At 45.1% G+C, this 19,368-nt stretch overlaps 1 protein-coding gene across 1 annotated transcript in view; it reads left to right on the top strand.

Moving 5' to 3' along the window:
- The window catches only part of vwa8 (von Willebrand factor A domain containing 8), a 62,496-nt gene extending 54,717 nt beyond the window's left edge, over positions 1-7,779 (top strand). Inside the window, exons 41-46 of the mRNA XM_076030777.1 lie at positions 1,028-1,153; positions 1,733-1,891; positions 4,013-4,111; positions 4,981-5,219; positions 6,416-7,024; positions 7,084-7,779. Coding sequence (XP_075886892.1) covers positions 1,028-1,153; positions 1,733-1,891; positions 4,013-4,111; positions 4,981-5,219; positions 6,416-6,524 — 732 coding nt within the window. The 3' untranslated portion in view covers positions 6,525-7,024; positions 7,084-7,779. The remainder of the gene's footprint in view (positions 1-1,027; positions 1,154-1,732; positions 1,892-4,012; positions 4,112-4,980; positions 5,220-6,415; positions 7,025-7,083) is intronic.
- The last annotated feature ends 11,589 nt before the right edge of the window (positions 7,780-19,368 follow it).

The raw sequence follows: 19,368 nt of genomic DNA, 5'->3' as shown, positions 1-19,368 counted from the left end.
GTTGTTGTCGTAGCCCCGGGCTACAGGGAAGATGTAGATTATACCAATCAGACAGACCTAAAACTCTGAAGTCATGGTATTTTAATCATACCTGAGGAGTGATTTAAGGACTTGCACGCACACATATACAGATAGCTGGCACGCTTGAAGAAGACAGCAAGTGTATTGTTTTCCACCCACATTAACCAAAGCCACCTCTTTGAATCTCTCCATGGTGGAAAACACACCTATGGAAAGTACCTGGGGACATATTCATTAGAGGTTCAGTGTGTAAATTTTTTTAAGGAAGGCTGCCTGACAGCATGTTTCGTATTGAGTTCACTGTCAGGTGGGCTTCCTGTAAATATGGTCGTGCAAGTCCTGCTAGACCCTGGCTCCTAGCTAGCCAGGGTCTAGCAGCCAGACCCTATATGTCTATTTTTAAATATACGAGAACCGTTCCAAATGGCTTTTATTGTACTGCGAGTATACACTTTTATTAATGTATTTATGGGCAGTATGTTTAGCTTTTACCAATATAAAAAAAATCATAAATCAAGCCAAATTTTACACACTGGACCTTTAAGTATCCAAATATAGCACATCATCCTCCCTGTTGAGAAATCATCATCACCCCAGTGACAGTGGACTCACCAATAATGTGAGCCAGAGGGGGTGCATGCTGCCTACAGTCCATTGAAATACGTAAAATGTTGCATTTGAATTTTTAAATGCAATAATACATTTCATCAATAAATATTGAGTATAAAAATTGATATGAAGGTGCAGTTCTGGAGAACTGAGAAGTTCATGGCCATACTTGTAAACTTAATTAACAATGCAGCGGAGTTAAGAGTGATTCCTTTTCAATTTTTCACTTTTCCAGCTACTTACTTGCTTACTCGCTATTTACCCTCTTCATTTCGACTTCCTGTGAGACAGTGGGCCTCGACGCTTTCAGCATTTGCTTGGTCTGTGCTCAGTGTGGAAGGTCCATGTTGTAAAGAAATGTCTTATTATTTTTTGCCTTCTCATTTCCTCTAACCAGGCGAAAGGAAAGGAGAGGCAGTGGCTGAAGAACCAAGCTTTGGGAGAACTGGACGATGCCAAAATCATCGATGGCCTGACCGGAGAGAAGGCCATATATAAACGCAGGGGAGAGCTGGACCCAGAGGTGTGTGGCTGTCTATGTGTGTGTGTGTGTGTGTGTGTGTGTGTGTGTGTGTGTGTGTGTGTATGCATTGCTCCAGATATTGAACCCACACGTAAGTCCCCCCCCAACCCTCCCACCGTGTTTCTCCTGAACCACACCTCCAAAAACACAGACGCGACTCACACACATAATTTTGACCTTTATCTGTCAGACGCTACATTCCAGTGGTGTGTGTGAGTGTGTGTGTGTGAGTATTATGACGCCCTGTATTTCTGCTCAAACTCACACACAATGTCTGGGTTTTTTTCTTATCTCATATATGGTTGAGTGAATAGACATAGTGAAGACATGGTTTTCACACTAATCATATAAAGACGCATGCGCTATTCATACACACAGCATGTAATATATTGTATCTGTTGGGGGTTTTCTTTCATTTAAGGCTCCAAAATTCCAGAATCGAAAAATTGGACCAGTCAGACTTATTTCTGCCCCTATTTGAACAAAGCCATGTCGTTCGTCCAATTATATTTGTCGGTTCTTATGTTATTTCTAATGTAACGATTGGACACTGTGGTTTTTCTGCAAACGCCCTGGCAGCCCGGCGCCCCTCAGCAGAAGCCCAAGCGCCTACGGCTGTTGGCGGACGTCTCGGGCAGCATGTACCGCTTCAACGGCGTGGACGGCAGGCTGGAGCGCTCCATGGAGGCCGTGTGCATGGTCATGGAGGCGCTGGAGAGCTACGAGCACAAGTTCAAGGTGAGGGTCGGGCAACGTTCGTGGGAAATGTTTATTTATTTTTTTTTTAGCCTTGCTGACCCTCAGATCCCAACAATCATGTTGATTTTTTTAAAATAGATTTTGCAGGTAAAGGAAGGCTTCTAACGTGGACTGTCGTCTTATATCATATTGTACTTCTTCTCTGTCATCCAAAGCCTTCGATGAAGCAGTAGTACTAAAACTGCAAATGAAAAGTCCTCCAAGACATTGATCATGAAAGACAAATTGCTTTAAATTCTACTGATTACTTCTAAACAATAGTTGTAGACCAGGCATGGGCAAACTACGGCCCGGGGGCCATATGCGGCCCGTGAAGCTTTTTAATCCGGCCCGCCAAACTTGAAGAAACTATATCAATAATAAGTAAGTCATAAAATAGCTGTATTTCATTTATTTCTTCAGTGAGTCATTTCAATAAAGAGCTAAATACCAATAAATAACACTTTTGCTCATTTTCAATTAATATTAAAGCACAGGTGATATATTTCCTCCTATGAGGTGGGTCACCGAAACACTCCATCCATCTGCTGCTGCTCCGGCCCCCTCTGTCACATTTTAGAGCCCATTCCAGCCCACCAGTCAAACAGTTTGAAAGACGACTTCTGCTCTTGGTCCAGTTTGCTGAGTCACTTGGCTTCCATGCGAAGGTGGCGTCGTGTTGTGTCAACACTCGAGCGCTGATCGTGGCCGGACGCACGTTTGCGCTTTGCCTCGGCCCGGCTGTCGGCAGTGTAAATGCCACTGGATCTCGCTGTTGAGTAATCCCCGCGATGTGACCCGCCACAAAGACGGAGAAGCTCCCGCGCGTCAAGTGTCCAATGCGAGTCGGGCGTCTTCGCCTCTCGCCTCGGCGTCAGGGTGGTGCAGGAAGCCGGAGAGCAGAGGGCGAGGGAGCGAGAACCAGGCCAGACTTCCTGGCCCCCTTCAGTGACACCCCAAGCGTCCGGTGCCAGACGTGTATCGGTTTTCTCACTGGCTCGCGGCTCTACGCGCCTCGCTGGAACCACTTCATTTACACAACACCCGCCGCGGTATCGTAAAAAGACAGCAACAGCCTCGCTGGCGTGAATATTCCAGGACCAGCTCCGTGTTTCTCCAACGCCTCGCTGGGTCTTCAACAGCGTCGGGGAGATTACTTTGTCAATGTGATTTGTAACAGTTGCAAGTTACCCTATTGAAAACGTAATAGTAGCGTAACTGTTTCAATGACTTTGTCAAAGTAATGTAACTGATTACATCTGATTCTCTAAATTTTGAGTAAATGTTCTCCACCTGTTTGGACCTGACAATTCAACTGGCAGGCGAGTGGTAGGGGGCGCTGCAATTCCCAACTTTGGCAGGAGAGCCAATCAGAAGCATCCGAATTGTATCAAACTTTGGTCTGTGGGGGGAAACTCGTGCTCGTGCAAAGCCAGTGCAAATTGTAATCAAGAATAATTCCACGAGTAACTGTAATTTCACGAAACCATTTTTCCAGTCATGGAACTCATTACAATTCTCTTTACTTTGTAATCAAATTACCAGTTAGAAAAGTAGATTCGCAATCTGAGACGTCTGTGATACTGTGTTGCGGTACGATCGTGTGTGGGGAAATGGTGAGGTCACGGGTCGTACTCGGATCGAGATTGTTTGCCTTTTGAACGTTGGTGTCGAAAAAACCGCACTCTCACCCAGCAACTGCCGTTCAAATAGACGTGACACACAGTCGCGTGCCTTTCAGCACCAACGCTATAACCGCCCTCATTACAAATAGCCCTCACACGTAATACCTCAGTGCTGAAATAACTCTGTTGCCGTTGAGCCAATTGGTCTCCGGCTGACCTGCCTCGCATGCTGGAGCCTACGATGCGCGGCCCCGCGGAGGCATCTGGACGCGACGAGGTTGACATAGTGTTGAAGGCGCGGCCGGGAACGAGGACGGTGATTCATGCAGAAGTATGATGGGTCCTTTCCACACCATCGCACCTGGGTCCTACGTTTTATTTTGTCTGTGTGAGATTGACACATTTAACCAGACACAATGCTTTTTAATTCTAATTTGAAATTTTTAAATGAATGTTTTCTCTCAAATGTGTTTTTTTTTTTTTTTTTTTTTTTTAGTACGACATCGTGGGCCACTCGGGCGACGGCTGCGACATCGAGCTCGTCAGAGCTGACAAAGTCCCGAAGAACAACAAGGAAAGGCTCAAAGTCATCAAGGTATAGCATAGGGACCCGTCCAGTCATATTGCCATCCTGTGCATACACCTTTTTTGTTACGTTACCACCCAAATATACTGAAAGCTCATGCATTTAAAGCATGAGGAATGTCATATATGTCATATGTTAAAATGAAGTTGCTGCCTCAAAAGCTCAGCAAGGAACAAATGGGGATTTTCCTAAGGAGTGCCCAAACTTTTGCATATATGCACACATTTGTGTGTGTGTGTGTGTGTGTGTGTGTGTGTGTGTGTGTGTGTGTGTGTGTGTGTGTGTGTGCGCGCGTGTGTGTGTGTGTGTGTGTGTGTGCGTGTGTGTGCGTATATATATTGCATATATATTTGGGCTGTGAAACGATAAATTTTTTTAAAAGCGATTAATCGCGGTTCGAATTGCATGTGTAAAATTCTGTAATTTAGAATTTTAAGGCAGTTTTGAGCCCATAATGTAAAGTCTGTCTTACCAGAAATCGGCCGGAGGGGCCGACCAGGGGTTAGTGAAAGGGACAACGCCGGGTTCACACCGGACGCGGAGGCGTCGCACCCACAAAGATTGCGTGCGAGCCCCGCTAACTCATAGTGTGATCCCGAAGTACTTTATATCCTCTCCGCCCAATATTTGGTGCGTTGTGCCTGTAGCGCCCCTATCGACCCTCTCTATTTATCAAGCCAGACGCACTCAATGGACGTTGTGTTATTCTGCCTCTGTGATGGTTGCAGCCCACCTCAGCAGATCAGCTTTGTCGTGAATTAGCTCATGTGTTCACGGTGTCATTCGTGGTGTCTGCTAGTGGATGAAGTCGGGCTCTGAAACGTCTCCTTCGCTCTCTCCCCCTCCCCCCCCCCCCCCCCCGCTCCCCCTCTCTGCAGAACATGCACGCCCACTCGCAGTTCTGCATGAGCGGCGACTACACGCTGGAGGCCACGGACGCCAGCATCAGGGAGCTGGTCCGGGAAGAGGCCGACGAGTACTTTGTGGTGGTGCTCAGCGACGCCAACCTGGAGCGCTACGGGATCCGTCCCGAGCGCTTTGCCCGGGTCCTGACCTCTGACCCACAGGTCAACGCCTTTGCCATCTTCATAGGATCCCTCGGTGACCAGGCTGAAAGGTGATGCCATCAAAACTGTCGAAACTCCCAAGATATAAGGCGATTTTTAGACATTTGTTTACAAAGTTTTAAGAAGTCCAGCAAAAGTACCAAATGTGAACGTAAACAAGTTTGTCTAGTAATTAATCTAATAATATATTGTCTAACTTTTGTTGCCAACGAGACAACAAGAGAACAAACTATTCATTGAAAATAAAAGTAAACGGATTGTTTGCATTTGTTTTTGAGAATATGCAACAGCAAAACAATCGACATTATAAATTAAGATGATTTGACTTTACCTTCTCCTACTTCCGCCAGTGGACTTGTTAAGCCTGTCTGGCTCTCACGAGTTCTTATCCAATCACAGTTGAGCGCAACGCCAGTCAGCTGGCCTTTGGCATCGCAGACACCGCAGATCTCATTGGCTATCGCAGCTGTCTGTGATCTGTTGGGTTCCAGCAGACATCAGCCTGCAGTGTTGATTCCGAAGGTCTCGGGCAGATTTCAAACAACCTGACGACACAAGCTGGCTGGAGTATTGCTACCCGGACAAGAACTCTACTGTATTATACAATGACGGAGGCAGCGGAACCAAGTGGCTAATATTTTATGAAGAAAACAGACTGTGGAGGGTAACTTTATTGTCATATTTACGGGGAAAGGGAGCTTTTTCTCCCATTGCAGTCATGGCTTGAAAGACCTTTAAAAAGACGGTCATCCGTCTTGTAACCTGTGCATGAAGACTGGAGACAGCCAGAAACAAGGACAACTCCAGCCTTGCCAGCATAGAGAGAATTACACTTCATTACTTTTGGGATATATCATATTGGTAACACTTTATCATAAGATACACCAATTCTCCATTAATAAGTTGCTTATTAGCAACATTGGCTCTTAGGTCGTCATTATTAAGTACTTACTGTATTAATGCCCTTTTCTGCATGGCCTTATTATACAACCAGTAAGCCTCTATAACCAGAATTGTTGCTTATTAGTAGAGAGCAAGGAAGTTACTGTCTGAGAATTAAAATCTCAATTTGCTTTGCCTAGCATGGACTTATAACAAGGTGATATGTGAGAATAGCCGGCCTTCGTGCTCACACATTCACTCAGCCTGCAAAAAAAGCAAGTGTCAGTTGCATAAAAGCCCAAAGAGATTTGTTGCTGAACTGCTTCCTGATCTCGTCACTTTTCCATCTCCGTTCTCTTCTTAGACTCCAGAAGACGCTGCCAGCAGGAAGATCCTTTGTAGCCATGGACACCAAGGACATCCCCCAAATCCTGCAGCAGATCTTTACCTCCACGATGCTGTCCAGTGCCTAGGACTGACTCCAGGACTCCGGGACCCTCCTCCTCCTCCTCCTCCACCCTCCCACGATCAAAAACCTCTGCAGCCGTCTTGCCAACACACCGACGGGGACGACGACGCTGCTGCTGCTGCTGCTGCTGCTGCTGCTTTGTGGCCCAAGTGGCCGAGTTTGGTCAGAGCTGTTTTAAAGTTCACACCGGGGGCCTTTGCCTGAACCACCAGGATCACACTGTCGCCGTTGTACGCTAGTCTGAGCGAGTTTAGCCGCTCTGCCATGGCCCTCGGGGCTTTGTTGCCTCTTAACGTCCGGAAATGATGTCACACGGAGACATGGCTTTTAGAACGTGCGCTCGTAATCTTCCAAATCTGGCCCTTCGTGACTTTTTTTTTCCTGTAGTCACGCTTCCTGTTTTGGCCCTGTGATTGGCTTCATTCAGACGGAAAGGAGCCTTTCACGTCGGCGTTTCCTTCTCGTTCCTGGTCGGTCACAGAAACGGAGGCGCCAACAAGAAGCGTAACAAGAAGCGTAACAAGAAGCGTAACAAGAAGCGTAACAAGAAGCGTTACAAGAAGCATTACAAGAAGCGTGGCTCTTTATGGAATGGGGAACGTTGACGAGGGAATTTCCCCACCTGACTGCACACTGCTCCCAATGACTATTGCACAACTAGCCGCCTGCCGTGTGTGCGCGCGCACCCTATGTCCATAGGGTAAATCCACCCGGTTGTGCACAGCTTTCCCTCTCCAGACGGCCAGAGTCCTCGGTTTAGCCACGGGGGGTGGGTGGTGGGGGGGAGTTGAACTTTAATTGGGTGCAGATCGATAGAAATCAAGCGCACCCAGCGAGCAGCGCACTGCGCAGTCACATTGACTGTTGCAGTCGGTACTAAATGGCACGATGCCACGTGCCGTACTCAGCACGAGCCTGTTTGATGCGTTAGTCACACCTCACCGAGCTGATTGATGGGATCGATGGAGCGGCTTATTGACGATGGAGGTCGGGGTCCCCTGATTCCACTAACCCACTTTCACCTCCCTCCCATCCTCTCGTGCCGTTCTGCCGCTGCGATGATGATTGAAGTGACTTCCGGTTACAAGTATGAAGGTTTTTGGGGGGAGTTTAAAACATTAATTTAAAGTTTATAAAATGTTATTAGAATTACAAGTGGTTTGTCTTATTTAATTTTATGTCCCTGAATGCTCTTATTCTATGTGGAGGAATTGCAAAAGTAACGTTTAAGATGTTTAATAAAATCATGTATCACGTTGCGTTTGTTTCTTCTTCTTCTTCTTTTTTTTTTTTTTAATTATTGTTTTAAAAAGTTGTTTGCAATTCTTACATGATGGATCACTTCACTGTTCAGAACTCTATAGTTGGTCCCTAATCAAATTCCTCACTTTTGGTCAGTTTCCAACATTGGCAAATACTTTGGGTCATTTCATCATTATGGTCATTACTCAAACCAAGAAATCTAAATTATTTAACTCCTGCCGCCAAAATGCACAGCCTCCAACTGGTTTTGAGTTCCCTCGGGAGACCTTAAAATCTACTGTGGCCTACAAAACTGTTCTTACTGGAAAATGAACATAACATGTCTGCTTGCAGCTCATGAGAAAAAAAAAAAAAAGAAAAATCTGTCTGCAAACCAAAGTTCCAAAGCTGCTCATGACGTTCTGGAGCGCGTAGCTCATAAAAAGGTGATGTTTTTGGACAAATGTGCTTTTGAAAGCGCTCAGGGACCTGCAGTCTCGCCCGAGTCATCAAGGAATCACTGATTTTGTTTTCTCAGCTATATCAGGAGCATGTCGAGCGAGAGAGAGAGAGAGAGAGCGAGAGAAAAAAAAAAAGACAAGTTTACTTTCTAACTAAATGTTCTTCTTTTGTCTTTAAATTGGACAGCAGTTCCTTGGCTGTGAATTCTTAGAAACTGAGAGGCCCCTTGGAGTCCCAGAGCGTTCAGTGCTCAGCCTCCCTCTCACTTCCACCACGATCATCTGCGTTTTCCATGACAGTTTTTCACAAAATAAAAGCGATATTTCTCAAATTTCAACAAAGTGCTCTTGCAATTTGAAGGCATTTCCATTAACTGGTGAGCAGCGTAAGCTTAAGCCGGGTTTACTTTTGTTTTTTTGTTTTTTGTAACGTTTGTTTACTTGTCAAGAATGGTTGTTATATCTCCAGCAGACCCCCGTGACCCTGAGCTCAGGAAGAGGCGAGTCTGGAAAATGAATGAATGATACCAGTAAAACATATTCCGTCTCCTCCGTCCAAACACGCCGCGGCATTTTCACTTGAAGTGAACTGGTCACGTGACGTCCCCCCCCCCGCCCCCCCACCCGGTACGTAACGTCTGGTGACGAGTAAATGTGAAGAAAGAAGTGTTTCCATCGAACTTTTGCAATATTCCTCTATTTCAACACGTCTGAAAAACCACTTCATGAGAGCGACAAAACCTTTTAGCGATATTTGAGGAGTTTTTCCAAGTTTAATTGTTTCCATTACCTTTTTTTTGTGTGTGTGTGATATTTAGGTTTTGCGCAGTTCTAGGGGCAATGGGAACGCAGCTGCAGTTCCCAGTGTGCTGCAATGATGAAAGTCGCCACCCAGCCTGTCCTCATGGTTTTCACCAACCCAAGCAGTTCAGCCCCGCTAGGTGAACCCCAGCTGCATTTGTACCACCTGAGGCTGTGCTATTTTCTACTCAACTACTGAGAGTTTCTCGCTCTAACTGCCCTCACGTGTCAGAGGTCTCTTTGTATTCCGGGGACTTAAATATATTGTCAATGTTCGGCTCTCTGTGTCTCTATCTCTATCCTTATTTCTTCATTTTTTTGGTATTGCTTTTCCCAGCAGGCGGCCGCCGTCCTGAGTCGGGGTCTGCTCGAGGTTTCTTCCCACTGGGGAGTTTTTTCCCTGCACGTCGCGCTCGCTGTCATGCTGCTCCTGGAGGAATCGGCTGGTTTTCTCTTTGATTGTGCAAAGCGCCTCCAGACGTCTCTGAATCTGATTTTAGCACTTTATAGATCAAAATGATCCTATTTTATGTGACGAAATCGCAAAGGTGACATGCTAATGCTAGAGGGGTCTCTGGCGAACACCTGCCCAGCGACTCAGCGGAGAGATAAGATGTCTAGACAGACAGTATTGCTAAGTTCTGCGCATTAGTCAGCGTGCGGTGACCCTCCCCACCCTGCATACTCATCCATTTGCTCACATCACGCGGGAGTCAGCAACACTTTCGGCTTCTGCGGAGACAGCAAACAAGCCGGATGTGCAACCTCTGATTCATAATGTGCAAAGCATGAGCTATTTTTGGGGCGTGCGGAAGGGCGAGAGGGACTTTTTGGGCCTGGTGTCATCACGTCGGTCTTTCTTCTTCGCCCCTGTGTTGCGGGCACGTGCGCCTCAAGCGACCACAGGCACAGGGCGGCCGCGATTGAGTGCTGATTTCGTTTGATCGTTGAGTTGACAGGACGGTCGCGGGCTGTGATTTATCTGTCTGGGGATGAAAGGACGCAAGGATTTAACGTCGTAATAATAATGATAAGATGAAGACAGCAATGTCAACCTCAACCCCTGTCAGTTTGCTACTGGGCAATTTTCTATGCTTCATTACCCCCTTACTTTTGACTGCCATTGTTGGCAGGAATAGATGGTATATCAGTCTCTCTCTATTAGGGTCAGCGAGAGGAAGTGGCCTATTTTTTTTTACTAAAAGCACTGAAAAGCCAACCGCTCTCTAACTCGCTGGCTGTGTGCGTGCGCGTGTTTAGTGTGGCACAATAGTGTCAGACTTTTATTAGAAAAAAAATGACATGACATTACATTACAATACAGAAAATATGTACATCTAGACGCAAATAAAAGAGACTAATAGAGTAAAGTTTCTTCTTTTTTAATATCCAAGTTAGCCGCCAGATGGTATTTTTTAATTTAAGGTCCGGGTTGCAGGTGATGAAAGATCAGCTGGCAGGCCGGGGCCCCTCTAGCAGTGGGGGGCACACGGTCCTATCCTCAGATGACTTTATATGTGACCGTCAGGCCACAGTGGAAAGGTAGAAAGAAACAAACACACACCAACTGTTGCGAATATCTCTCCAAAGTGCAGGAAGTCGTCTGGAAAAGCTTCACCGAACGCTAATATGTGACTAACAGCTCGTTAGTGGTTAACGTGGTTGAATTTTAACCACTGGGCCCTTTAAAGATTATCTTTGTTTTTTTCCCAGAGTGCACTGGTGGATCAGGCACTCTTCAGGTTTCAACCCTTCATGTTCACAAGCCCTTCTGCCTGCTGAGATCAGGGGTGGGAACTAACAAAGTACATATACTTTGTTACTGTTCTTAAGTAGATTTTTCCAAATTATTCTGTCACAATAATTCAATTCTTTCAAAATTATCAGCGAATCTATTGTTTCAATAATGGCAAATAAATAATATTTTTCACTTTGTACTTAAGCACATTCCAAAACCTGGACTTTCTTACTTTTACTCGAGTAAAATACTTGAATCATTACTTTTACTTTTACCGGAGTATTTCTTCCCCACAAGTATCCATACTTTCACTTAAGTACAGAATTTGAATACTTTCGCCACCTCTGGATTAGATATTACTTCACCTAATCTCCGGCGATCCATCAGATGTCTATCAAAACTATCACCTATCACTTTTAACACCTGTGACCTAACTGCTGTACACTAATGTGCCCCAATCTCCCAGCAGTGCAGTACCACCACTCTTTTGACTAAAAAAAAAAAACCCCACCAAACGCAGGCCCTTATTGATTTTACTGTTTTGCATAACCAGTGGTTGCTGACCTGCCGACACCTCTCGGCCCTCCTCGAACCTTTGCCAGGTGCGACGCACCACTGGCGCTCGTGACAATTTCCCTAAAGGCCGAATTGACATTTACAGTTTGCACGGTCAGACAGTTTGAATTTAAACAGATCACCAGATGCAGCACCGTGGCACAGGAAATGCCAGCATGCGAACACTCCAGACCATCAGTACACCGATGCTTAAAAGAGGAAGTGAACTAAACAAAATAATGACACATTCTCACCGTTACACTTCCTGCCAGGCCGTCCAGTGAACGCTCCATTACTAATTCTTCCCGCGGGAGCCTCACGTCACGTCGTGAGAGAGTTTCTTCCGTGCTCGCAGCAGATATTTGGTGGCGTTGCCCTCGACAGCGCGTACACAATGTCTGGCTTTCGACGACTTGATGCAGTCGGATGTCACAGATCAAAGTGCGGAGTTGTATTTTTTTAAATAATTTTAAAGGAGAACTTTCAAAGTCTAGCGTTGGAGTAGCTGCTGCGTTCAAACCTTTGTGGCGTCTTCTAAACCCTTTTGTCAATACACGACACACAAAACTCACTGAAGGTCAGGCATATGCAGGCTGCTTGTGAAAATTCAGTCCAATCTAAAATGCACTGTAACAGGGGTGTCAAAATGTCAACCTTGGACAAGGTCGCGGGCCAACATTCATATTACAGAACAGTAAACCTTTTCATATGGACCCCAAACAAGTTTTGCTTCAAGCAGAATACAGAACACAGCGAAGCTCAATACTGCACAATAGATGACTTCATATTGCACAAACGCAAACTTGAATTTCAAATAAAAAAAAAAAAAAACTCATCAGAACGAGTAAAATCTAAATAAAAATCGTTTGAATTATAAATTCCAAGGGTAACCTTTTTCCCACGTGCTAATACTAATTTTAAAGATAAAATAACAAAAATAAACCAATTGAATCATAATATGTCCTTCAACGAACGTCCAAAAGATACCAGCAGAGCATTCTGGGATTTGTAGTATTAGCGGCACACATGACTTATAAATCCATCGGACCAGCTCTAATACGGATTTTGTATTTGGCCTTGCGGGCCAAATGTAACGATACCGCGGGCCAAATTTGGCCCACGGGCCATAGTTTGACTCCTTGGCACTATAACCCATTACATTGAGTTTCCTTGACCTTCTCTAAATGTTTATATTCTCACACCCAGTTGTTCAAACGATTCAGTCCTTTATGACACGACCTGCTGCTCTGGAACAAGGTGATCAGCTGCAAAGGTCACAAACATCTGATCCAGGAATCGACCACTGAACCTTGTGCTTCAATGGCAACTAGTCCTGAAACAGTCCTCCTCACTGTGGGTTTCACACTTTAACGCCGTCAGAAGAGACGATACCAAACAAGAATGTTTTGTTCTCGTTCTTGGGTGCTCAGACAGACCACTGTTGTTGACCCTTGTTTCAGTACGTTGCTGCGGAATAGTAATGCTTAATGTCGCCGAAGTGCGTAGACTTCATACATTTCCCTTCACGTTCACCCGAAAGTTGAAAGTCCTTCCCTCTGACAGACAGGCAGACAGGCAGGCAGGCAGGCAGGCAGACAGGCAGACAGACAGACAGACAGACAGATAGATCGACAGACAGACAGACAGACAGACAGACAGACAGACAGATAGATCGACAGACAGACAGACAGACAGATAGATAGACAGACAGACAGACAGACAGACATATAGATAGACAGACAGACAGACAGACAGATAGACAGACAGACAGACAGACAGACAGACATATAGATAGATAGATAGACAGACAGACAGACAGACAGACATATAGACATATAGATAGACAGACAGACAGACAGACAGACAGACAGACAGATAGATAGACAGACAGACAGACAGACAGACAGATAGACAGACAGACAGACAGACATATAGACATATAGATAGACAGATAGATAGATAGATAGACAGACAGACAGACAGACAGACAGATCGTCAACTCCGCCAAACCTGACTTTTAAGAAGACATTTGGAAAAGCAGATGTGTGGAATGCAGTCGCTCTCACTCACATCGCCTCACTTGTCAATCACACGTTTATGGAGCTTCGCAGCTGCTCGACACATTTAAGCGAAAGCAGCTCGTGTCTGCTCCGTCTGCGGCCGATCGCTGCGCACTCAATGGACTGTGTGCATGTCGATACGCACGTGCGTATGCGTGCGTGTGTGTGTGTCACTCAACAGATGCTGCGCCGATTCCTCTCGCAGATTTCTCCTCCCCTCTGCTCTCCTCTCCTTCTTTCCCTCCCTCCCTCCCTCCCTCCCTCCCTGCCTGCCTGCCTCGCTCTCCCACTCTGTCATTCCTTCCCTGCCGCCTCGAAAGCGCCGGCAGTCCAACCCGTCCGGTTTGTCGAGCTCCTAAATCTGCCATTTCTCTGTCTCTCTCCAAGCTGAATTCCAGCGTATGTCGCAGATGTTTCGGTGCGACCAGCAGTGAAGCCCACATTCCTGAGTCCACTTTGCAGAGTGTTTTTGAATGGTGTTCGTGCCCTCTCAGCCTCGTCCCTCTCTTTCTCTCCTCCTTACGAGGCCAAAACAAGGGTGGGGCCGCAGCCGCTGACCTCAGTGCTAAAGAGCCCTCGCAAAAGGTCTCGGGCTCAAGCCGAAGCTTATTCCTAACAAGAGCCCCGAGGGCACAAGTGGTAATGACCACAGAGAGCATGAACGGTGCAGCCTGAGTGTCCTCAGGTGGATCTCCTCGCGTTGTCGTTTTAGAGGAAAAGGCAAAACAAGTTTATTTCCCCCAAAATTTTCTTTGAACCGTAAATCAGGGACGGAACATACATTTTAACGATGCTTCCTCAAGGTTCTTCCAGGAGTCTCCCTCTCCCTCTCCCTCTCCCTCGGCTTGTTTTATGGCCTATCAGGCCAGGCAGGTCACTGCAGACCGGCAGTCAGAGATGTTTTGGACTAGAAAAGGAACCTTTTTTCTTTCCTGGCCCGGTCTGCGACTCACTTACCTCCCCGAGTGTCATCACTCAAATGATTTCGGCCGATGCTAACTAACAGAATTCGAAATGGCACAGAGTGAGACTGAAATACTTTTCCCGTTTGCTCTTTAGGGGAACTCATTTGGGGAAGAGGAGAGGGCATAATTGGCTGAGCCACCGTTTGGCGTTTAGCTATCGTTTGCATCGTCTGCTTCTTGAATATTCTCAGGCGGGAGGAAATGCCTCCCTAAATATCTTCGGTCTTTCCCAACAAGCGCAAGGACCAAAAAAGATCAAAACTGAGTGTAGTTTTGACCTGAAAGGTCAAGCCCATTGCCCATTGTTGAAGCCCATTTGTTTCAAGAATTGCAGTGGATGATATCAGTTTGGTAGACCATGGTTCATTTCTGCTTACCGTACTGGACTTGTATGTGTATTTTGTATTTCTGGAGCCATTTCTCTGGAAGGGATTCTTCTCCTACGTTCTCCTGTTGACTCACTCTCAGTTAAACCTGCTCTCCATGACTTTCATATGTTCTGCGGAGTTCAGAGGGCAAAGCATGCTGTGTCTTGTTGACATGTCTTCTGCCCCCCCACGCCCCCCCCCACCGCCCCCGCCCCCTCCCTGCCAAAGATCAAAGAGATATCGCTGCTTTGACAAGAGATCTAATTGAACCTTGAATCTGATGTTCATTTGGACAAAACCGGTTCCGTTCATTCCAAGTGGGTCCGCATAAGAACACTCAGTGTATTTTTCTATGGAGCTTTTCATAATTCAGAAGATTCAGAGGGAAAAGGACAGCAGCTGCCTCAGGTTTTAAGTGGCCATGGGCTGAGACCATTTGTCAAAACACTGTCAATTTTCTTGACCACATCAAATTGTAACATTTTAAAATAAAAGTTACATTTGCTCACCTGTCTGTCTCTTACTCATAAAAGAAAATGTTCTTTTTTTCTTAAAGGTTGCCTGGTAATGAACGATGAAAATAATCAAAATGCAGTTTTTCCCTTTTAAATCAAAAGTGGGTGAATAAACTACACGGTAACAACATGAATTTACTTTTCAAAGGCCGCTCTTAAATACACCTCCTTGGTGTCTTTTATTGACACACAAATTAAAACTCATTTCAATGTTTCTTATCGCGTCGCACTGTTTCTTCGCCTTGTCTGCTCAGTCACTTTGCAGCTTGATTTCATCGGCGGGCCTGGGGGCCGTTTACGAAATGAAACAGGCTGCTAAAATGGTCAAGTATTTTATTTTTGGTAATGTTCAAATTCAAAGTCCATCTCCTCGACCTGCAATGTGGATTTATGGAAGAAGTGTCGTTTGGAGTGGCATCTCATACGATACCCTTAAGAATGCTGCTACTCGCGCAGAAGGAGAGAGAAGTGAAGGGACTGCCGGCTGCAAAGCAGTCAGTCATAACCAGGCCAAACACCAAGAAGACTGGAGGATGACCCTGTCACATCTTAACAAGTCGGTTATGTTCTTGCTAAACGTGGAAAGTCTTTTTCAGACAATGGAGTTGTTTTCGTTTCCAGAGATCCTATAACTTGACAGGTAAACGCATTTATTTTCAATGAACTATACATGAATTACACACTGGTTGCTTTTTTTTTTATTGTGTGCATATTAAAACTGACCGAAGTTAAAACCTGCTCTGAAGTTAAAAAAAGAAAAAAAGAAGAAAAAAAAAGAAAGGTTGGTTTGGTTGAGTGGGAAGTCAGGAGGAAAGATTAGTGAAACACAAGAGGAACAGGAAGAAGGACCACTTGGAGCTTAATAATTAACAATGGCCTTTGTATGTAAAAGAAATGTTTGCCCATTAAAGCAGGCGGGAGTTTTAACTCTGTGAGTCAGCCAATCATGCCGAAGGAAAATGGGATAAGAATAGGTGGCACACAATCTCTCTTCACATACAGCCCTAATGTCTCATTATTTCCATGACTATATAATTAATTAAGCATTAAACATATTTTAATGTACTAGAAAACAGGTGAAGGTAAGGTAAAACACTACTAAAAAAACAGCACCCTACACACAAACTTTTTTGTATGTTGTTACGTTGTATTTACGCTAGCTAAACACAATCCAAATCTTTTTGCTTGACAATTCTAACAGAGTCAAGTTTAAGGTAGATCGCCAAGAGCACATCCTCCATTCCCACATCAGCACCAATATCATGCAATCAGCTGTGACGAATGATGCAGCCAGCACTTTTGACGCACAAAACTCCAATTCCAGTGGTAAACTTAACTCGACATGTGAATATTGAATAATGAAACACCCCACTACGCCGACGAAAAAAAGGTAAGAACAGCAATATGAGCAACAAATGGTGCACTTGCCAAACGCAAAAGTCTTCAAAGTGGCCCCGGAACGTGTCAACCTAGAAAAATAACTGAAAAGGGGTGCAACCAAAAAACATTGTCTTTATGAAAATGATCATTTAAAAAAATACATGCAGATTCCAGAGTAATAATAGCAGGAGGTCTGAAAAACCAACCCTTCTAAACGTATACAAACTGTATGTTTCACGTGGCCTGAGATGACCTGCGTTGACTCCAGTAGCTCCAACTGGGGCTCTGCGGTGCTCACTGAGACTGTTTCCAATCTAAAAGAGATGAACTGATTGTCTTTTCTTTGATGTTTCCGAAATCCAGAATTACTCTGCCAAATAGTTTGTTCTCTCCTTAGCTCCCTTGCTCTCTCGCTCCCCCCCCCCATTAAGTGTTTCTTCACTGTTTATTCTCTATATATTTCCAGAAACCTATATTGTCAACGTAAATGTTGAGATGCAGTTCACTTTGTTCCAATTTCCTCTTCTTTTTTTTTGTGTGTGAGTTTGGCTCGACCGAGTCTCCAGGAACACATGGCTGAGGGCTGATTTAAGGCGGGCCAAGGAGGGGGGCGGGGGGACAGCTGTGTCCAAACACTGGCTGGGAACGCTGCAGCCTCAGAGACGGGTGACATCATCACCTTCATTCAAGAGGCTTCCACCGGCATCTCATCCTGTCACTTACCATCTGTTGCAGCCATGTGGAAATGCAGACGCGTCACTGGCAACAACACATTCCGCTATGATTTATACGGTGAGAGGAATATTATTTTTGAAAAATCCTCGTTGTTGGTCGCTGGGTATAACCTGCCAAAACTGGGAGCTGTTCAATTGGAATTTTGATTGGCTCGGATGAAACCGATTAATTCCACAAGGCCAGAACAGTCTTTATAAAAAAAATAATATTATCAAAATTTACAAGAAAAGAAAAGAAATGACAGGAAATGAAATAACAGTTCACAACCCGCACAGACGCAGACAACGCAAACTCCAAATAAAAAGTGTCACTGTGCCGGTGAGTTACAGTCTTGTACTGCGCTGCGTTTGTACACTCTTGACATCAGGATCTGGTTCTGAATGAAGCACGTTGGCTTTCCCCCCCCCCCCAGTGAAAATCTGTAAAGTACAGCAGGGTGTCGTCGGACCTGATCAGATGAGACGTGGCTGAGTAGGAAGAACGACACTGAAGTCTCGCTTCTTACTCAGCCGGACGCAAAAGAAGAACAGGGTTGCGTAAGCGCACCGTGACTTTAGATCCTGCACGGCAGAGGCAAACAGCAACACTGAGGCCGTCGTCAGGGAAATCTGACAACGTCGGCGTTTTTTTTTTTTTTTTTTTTTTTTTTAATGTCACTTTTCTTTCTTTAGAAACATGTATCATGGCTGTCATGTGCCGCCACGAGCAACGGAACAGTCCTTCCTCACGATGAAGCAAAACACGCGGGACCTGCTGCCATGACGACCCCGTCAGTGTTTGTGTCGCAACCCGTTTCGAAATGTTGATATTCCTGTTTTTTTTTCATATTAAACTTTGTCTCTTGGCAACCAAACAATGATCTGACGGAAATGATCTGCCACCTGCGACTGACTTTACCACTCAGCAGTAAGGCCATCCCCGGCTCGTAACATCAGGGCTCTGTGTGCTCCAACAAACGCGCACATTGTCCACATTGTGGAGGCTTTCCAGAGTCGCACTCGCGTTTCTGTGAGCCTGCGGCGCAGGCTTCATCTTACCGCGCAGCGACAATATAGCTTCTTGTTGTCCGCCTCTTTTCAGACTCGCGGCGCTTGATATGCGCACAAACATGCAGACGACTTTAAAATCTCAAAATTGGAGCGAGATATTTTTTTGCTGTTAGATTGTCTTTTTCTATCTGTAAGTACACATGGTTGCTGTAACATTTGGAATGAAAAGGAAAGAAATGAAAGAGAGTTGCACCCGCCCACCGTGCCTTTCTAACTGTCCTCGTTCATGTGGCTTTTCCTTTAAGTTTGACCTCTCAAGTGAATCCCTTTCCACTGGCGGCGTTATAAAGGGCTCCTACGGAGGAGGAGTGCCTTGATAACACTTAATTCCCTAATAATTATGTTACTGACTCGTTATAGTGGAAACTCAACTTCAAATTATAGCACGTCACAGCACTTTTGTTCCCGACCCCCACAACTAACTAACCAAACTTTACCAGTGTCGTTGGGATTACTCCATAAAAGTAATCCAACTACTGATTACTGATTACTCCTTTAGAAAGTGATCTAATTACTTCTTTAACTACTTTGTTTCATCGGTAATCAATTACTAATTACTTTAGTTAGAAAAGGATAAAGTAACGGCTGAGAACGCCTTGTTTCCTGCACATGCCGTACAACGAACCACAACATTCTTTCATTTAGACGAGATGAACTCAAAACAATGTTTGTATTTCCAATTACGAACGCAATCGCTGTTTTTTCTTTTGCCGCCGCCATGCTTGTTTTGGTGCGTCGTCGCATATCAATAACATGGCATGCGTCACCAATCTGCGACGTCATTGTTTTTGGTTGCGCTTTCTAAATTTCAGACATTTTGTGGATGGTTAGACATGCTTAGCTTGCAAAATATTTCGGAAAAGTAATGGAATCGTTACTTGATGGAGTAATTATGATGTAATTACCAGTTTTGCCACAGTAACCCTGTCACATTACTCTGTTACTAAAAAAAAAGTTGTTTAATTACAGTAGTGGATTA

The sequence above is a fragment of the Nelusetta ayraudi genome, unplaced genomic scaffold (genome assembly GCF_046127955.1).
Source record: "Nelusetta ayraudi isolate G7.1 ecotype Tasmania unplaced genomic scaffold, CSIRO-AGI_Nayr_v1 ptg000031l, whole genome shotgun sequence".
Taxonomy (NCBI): domain Eukaryota; kingdom Metazoa; phylum Chordata; class Actinopteri; order Tetraodontiformes; family Monacanthidae; genus Nelusetta; species Nelusetta ayraudi.
Note: the sequence above shows the minus strand (reverse complement) of the source record. Positions and strands in the feature narration are given on the sequence as shown.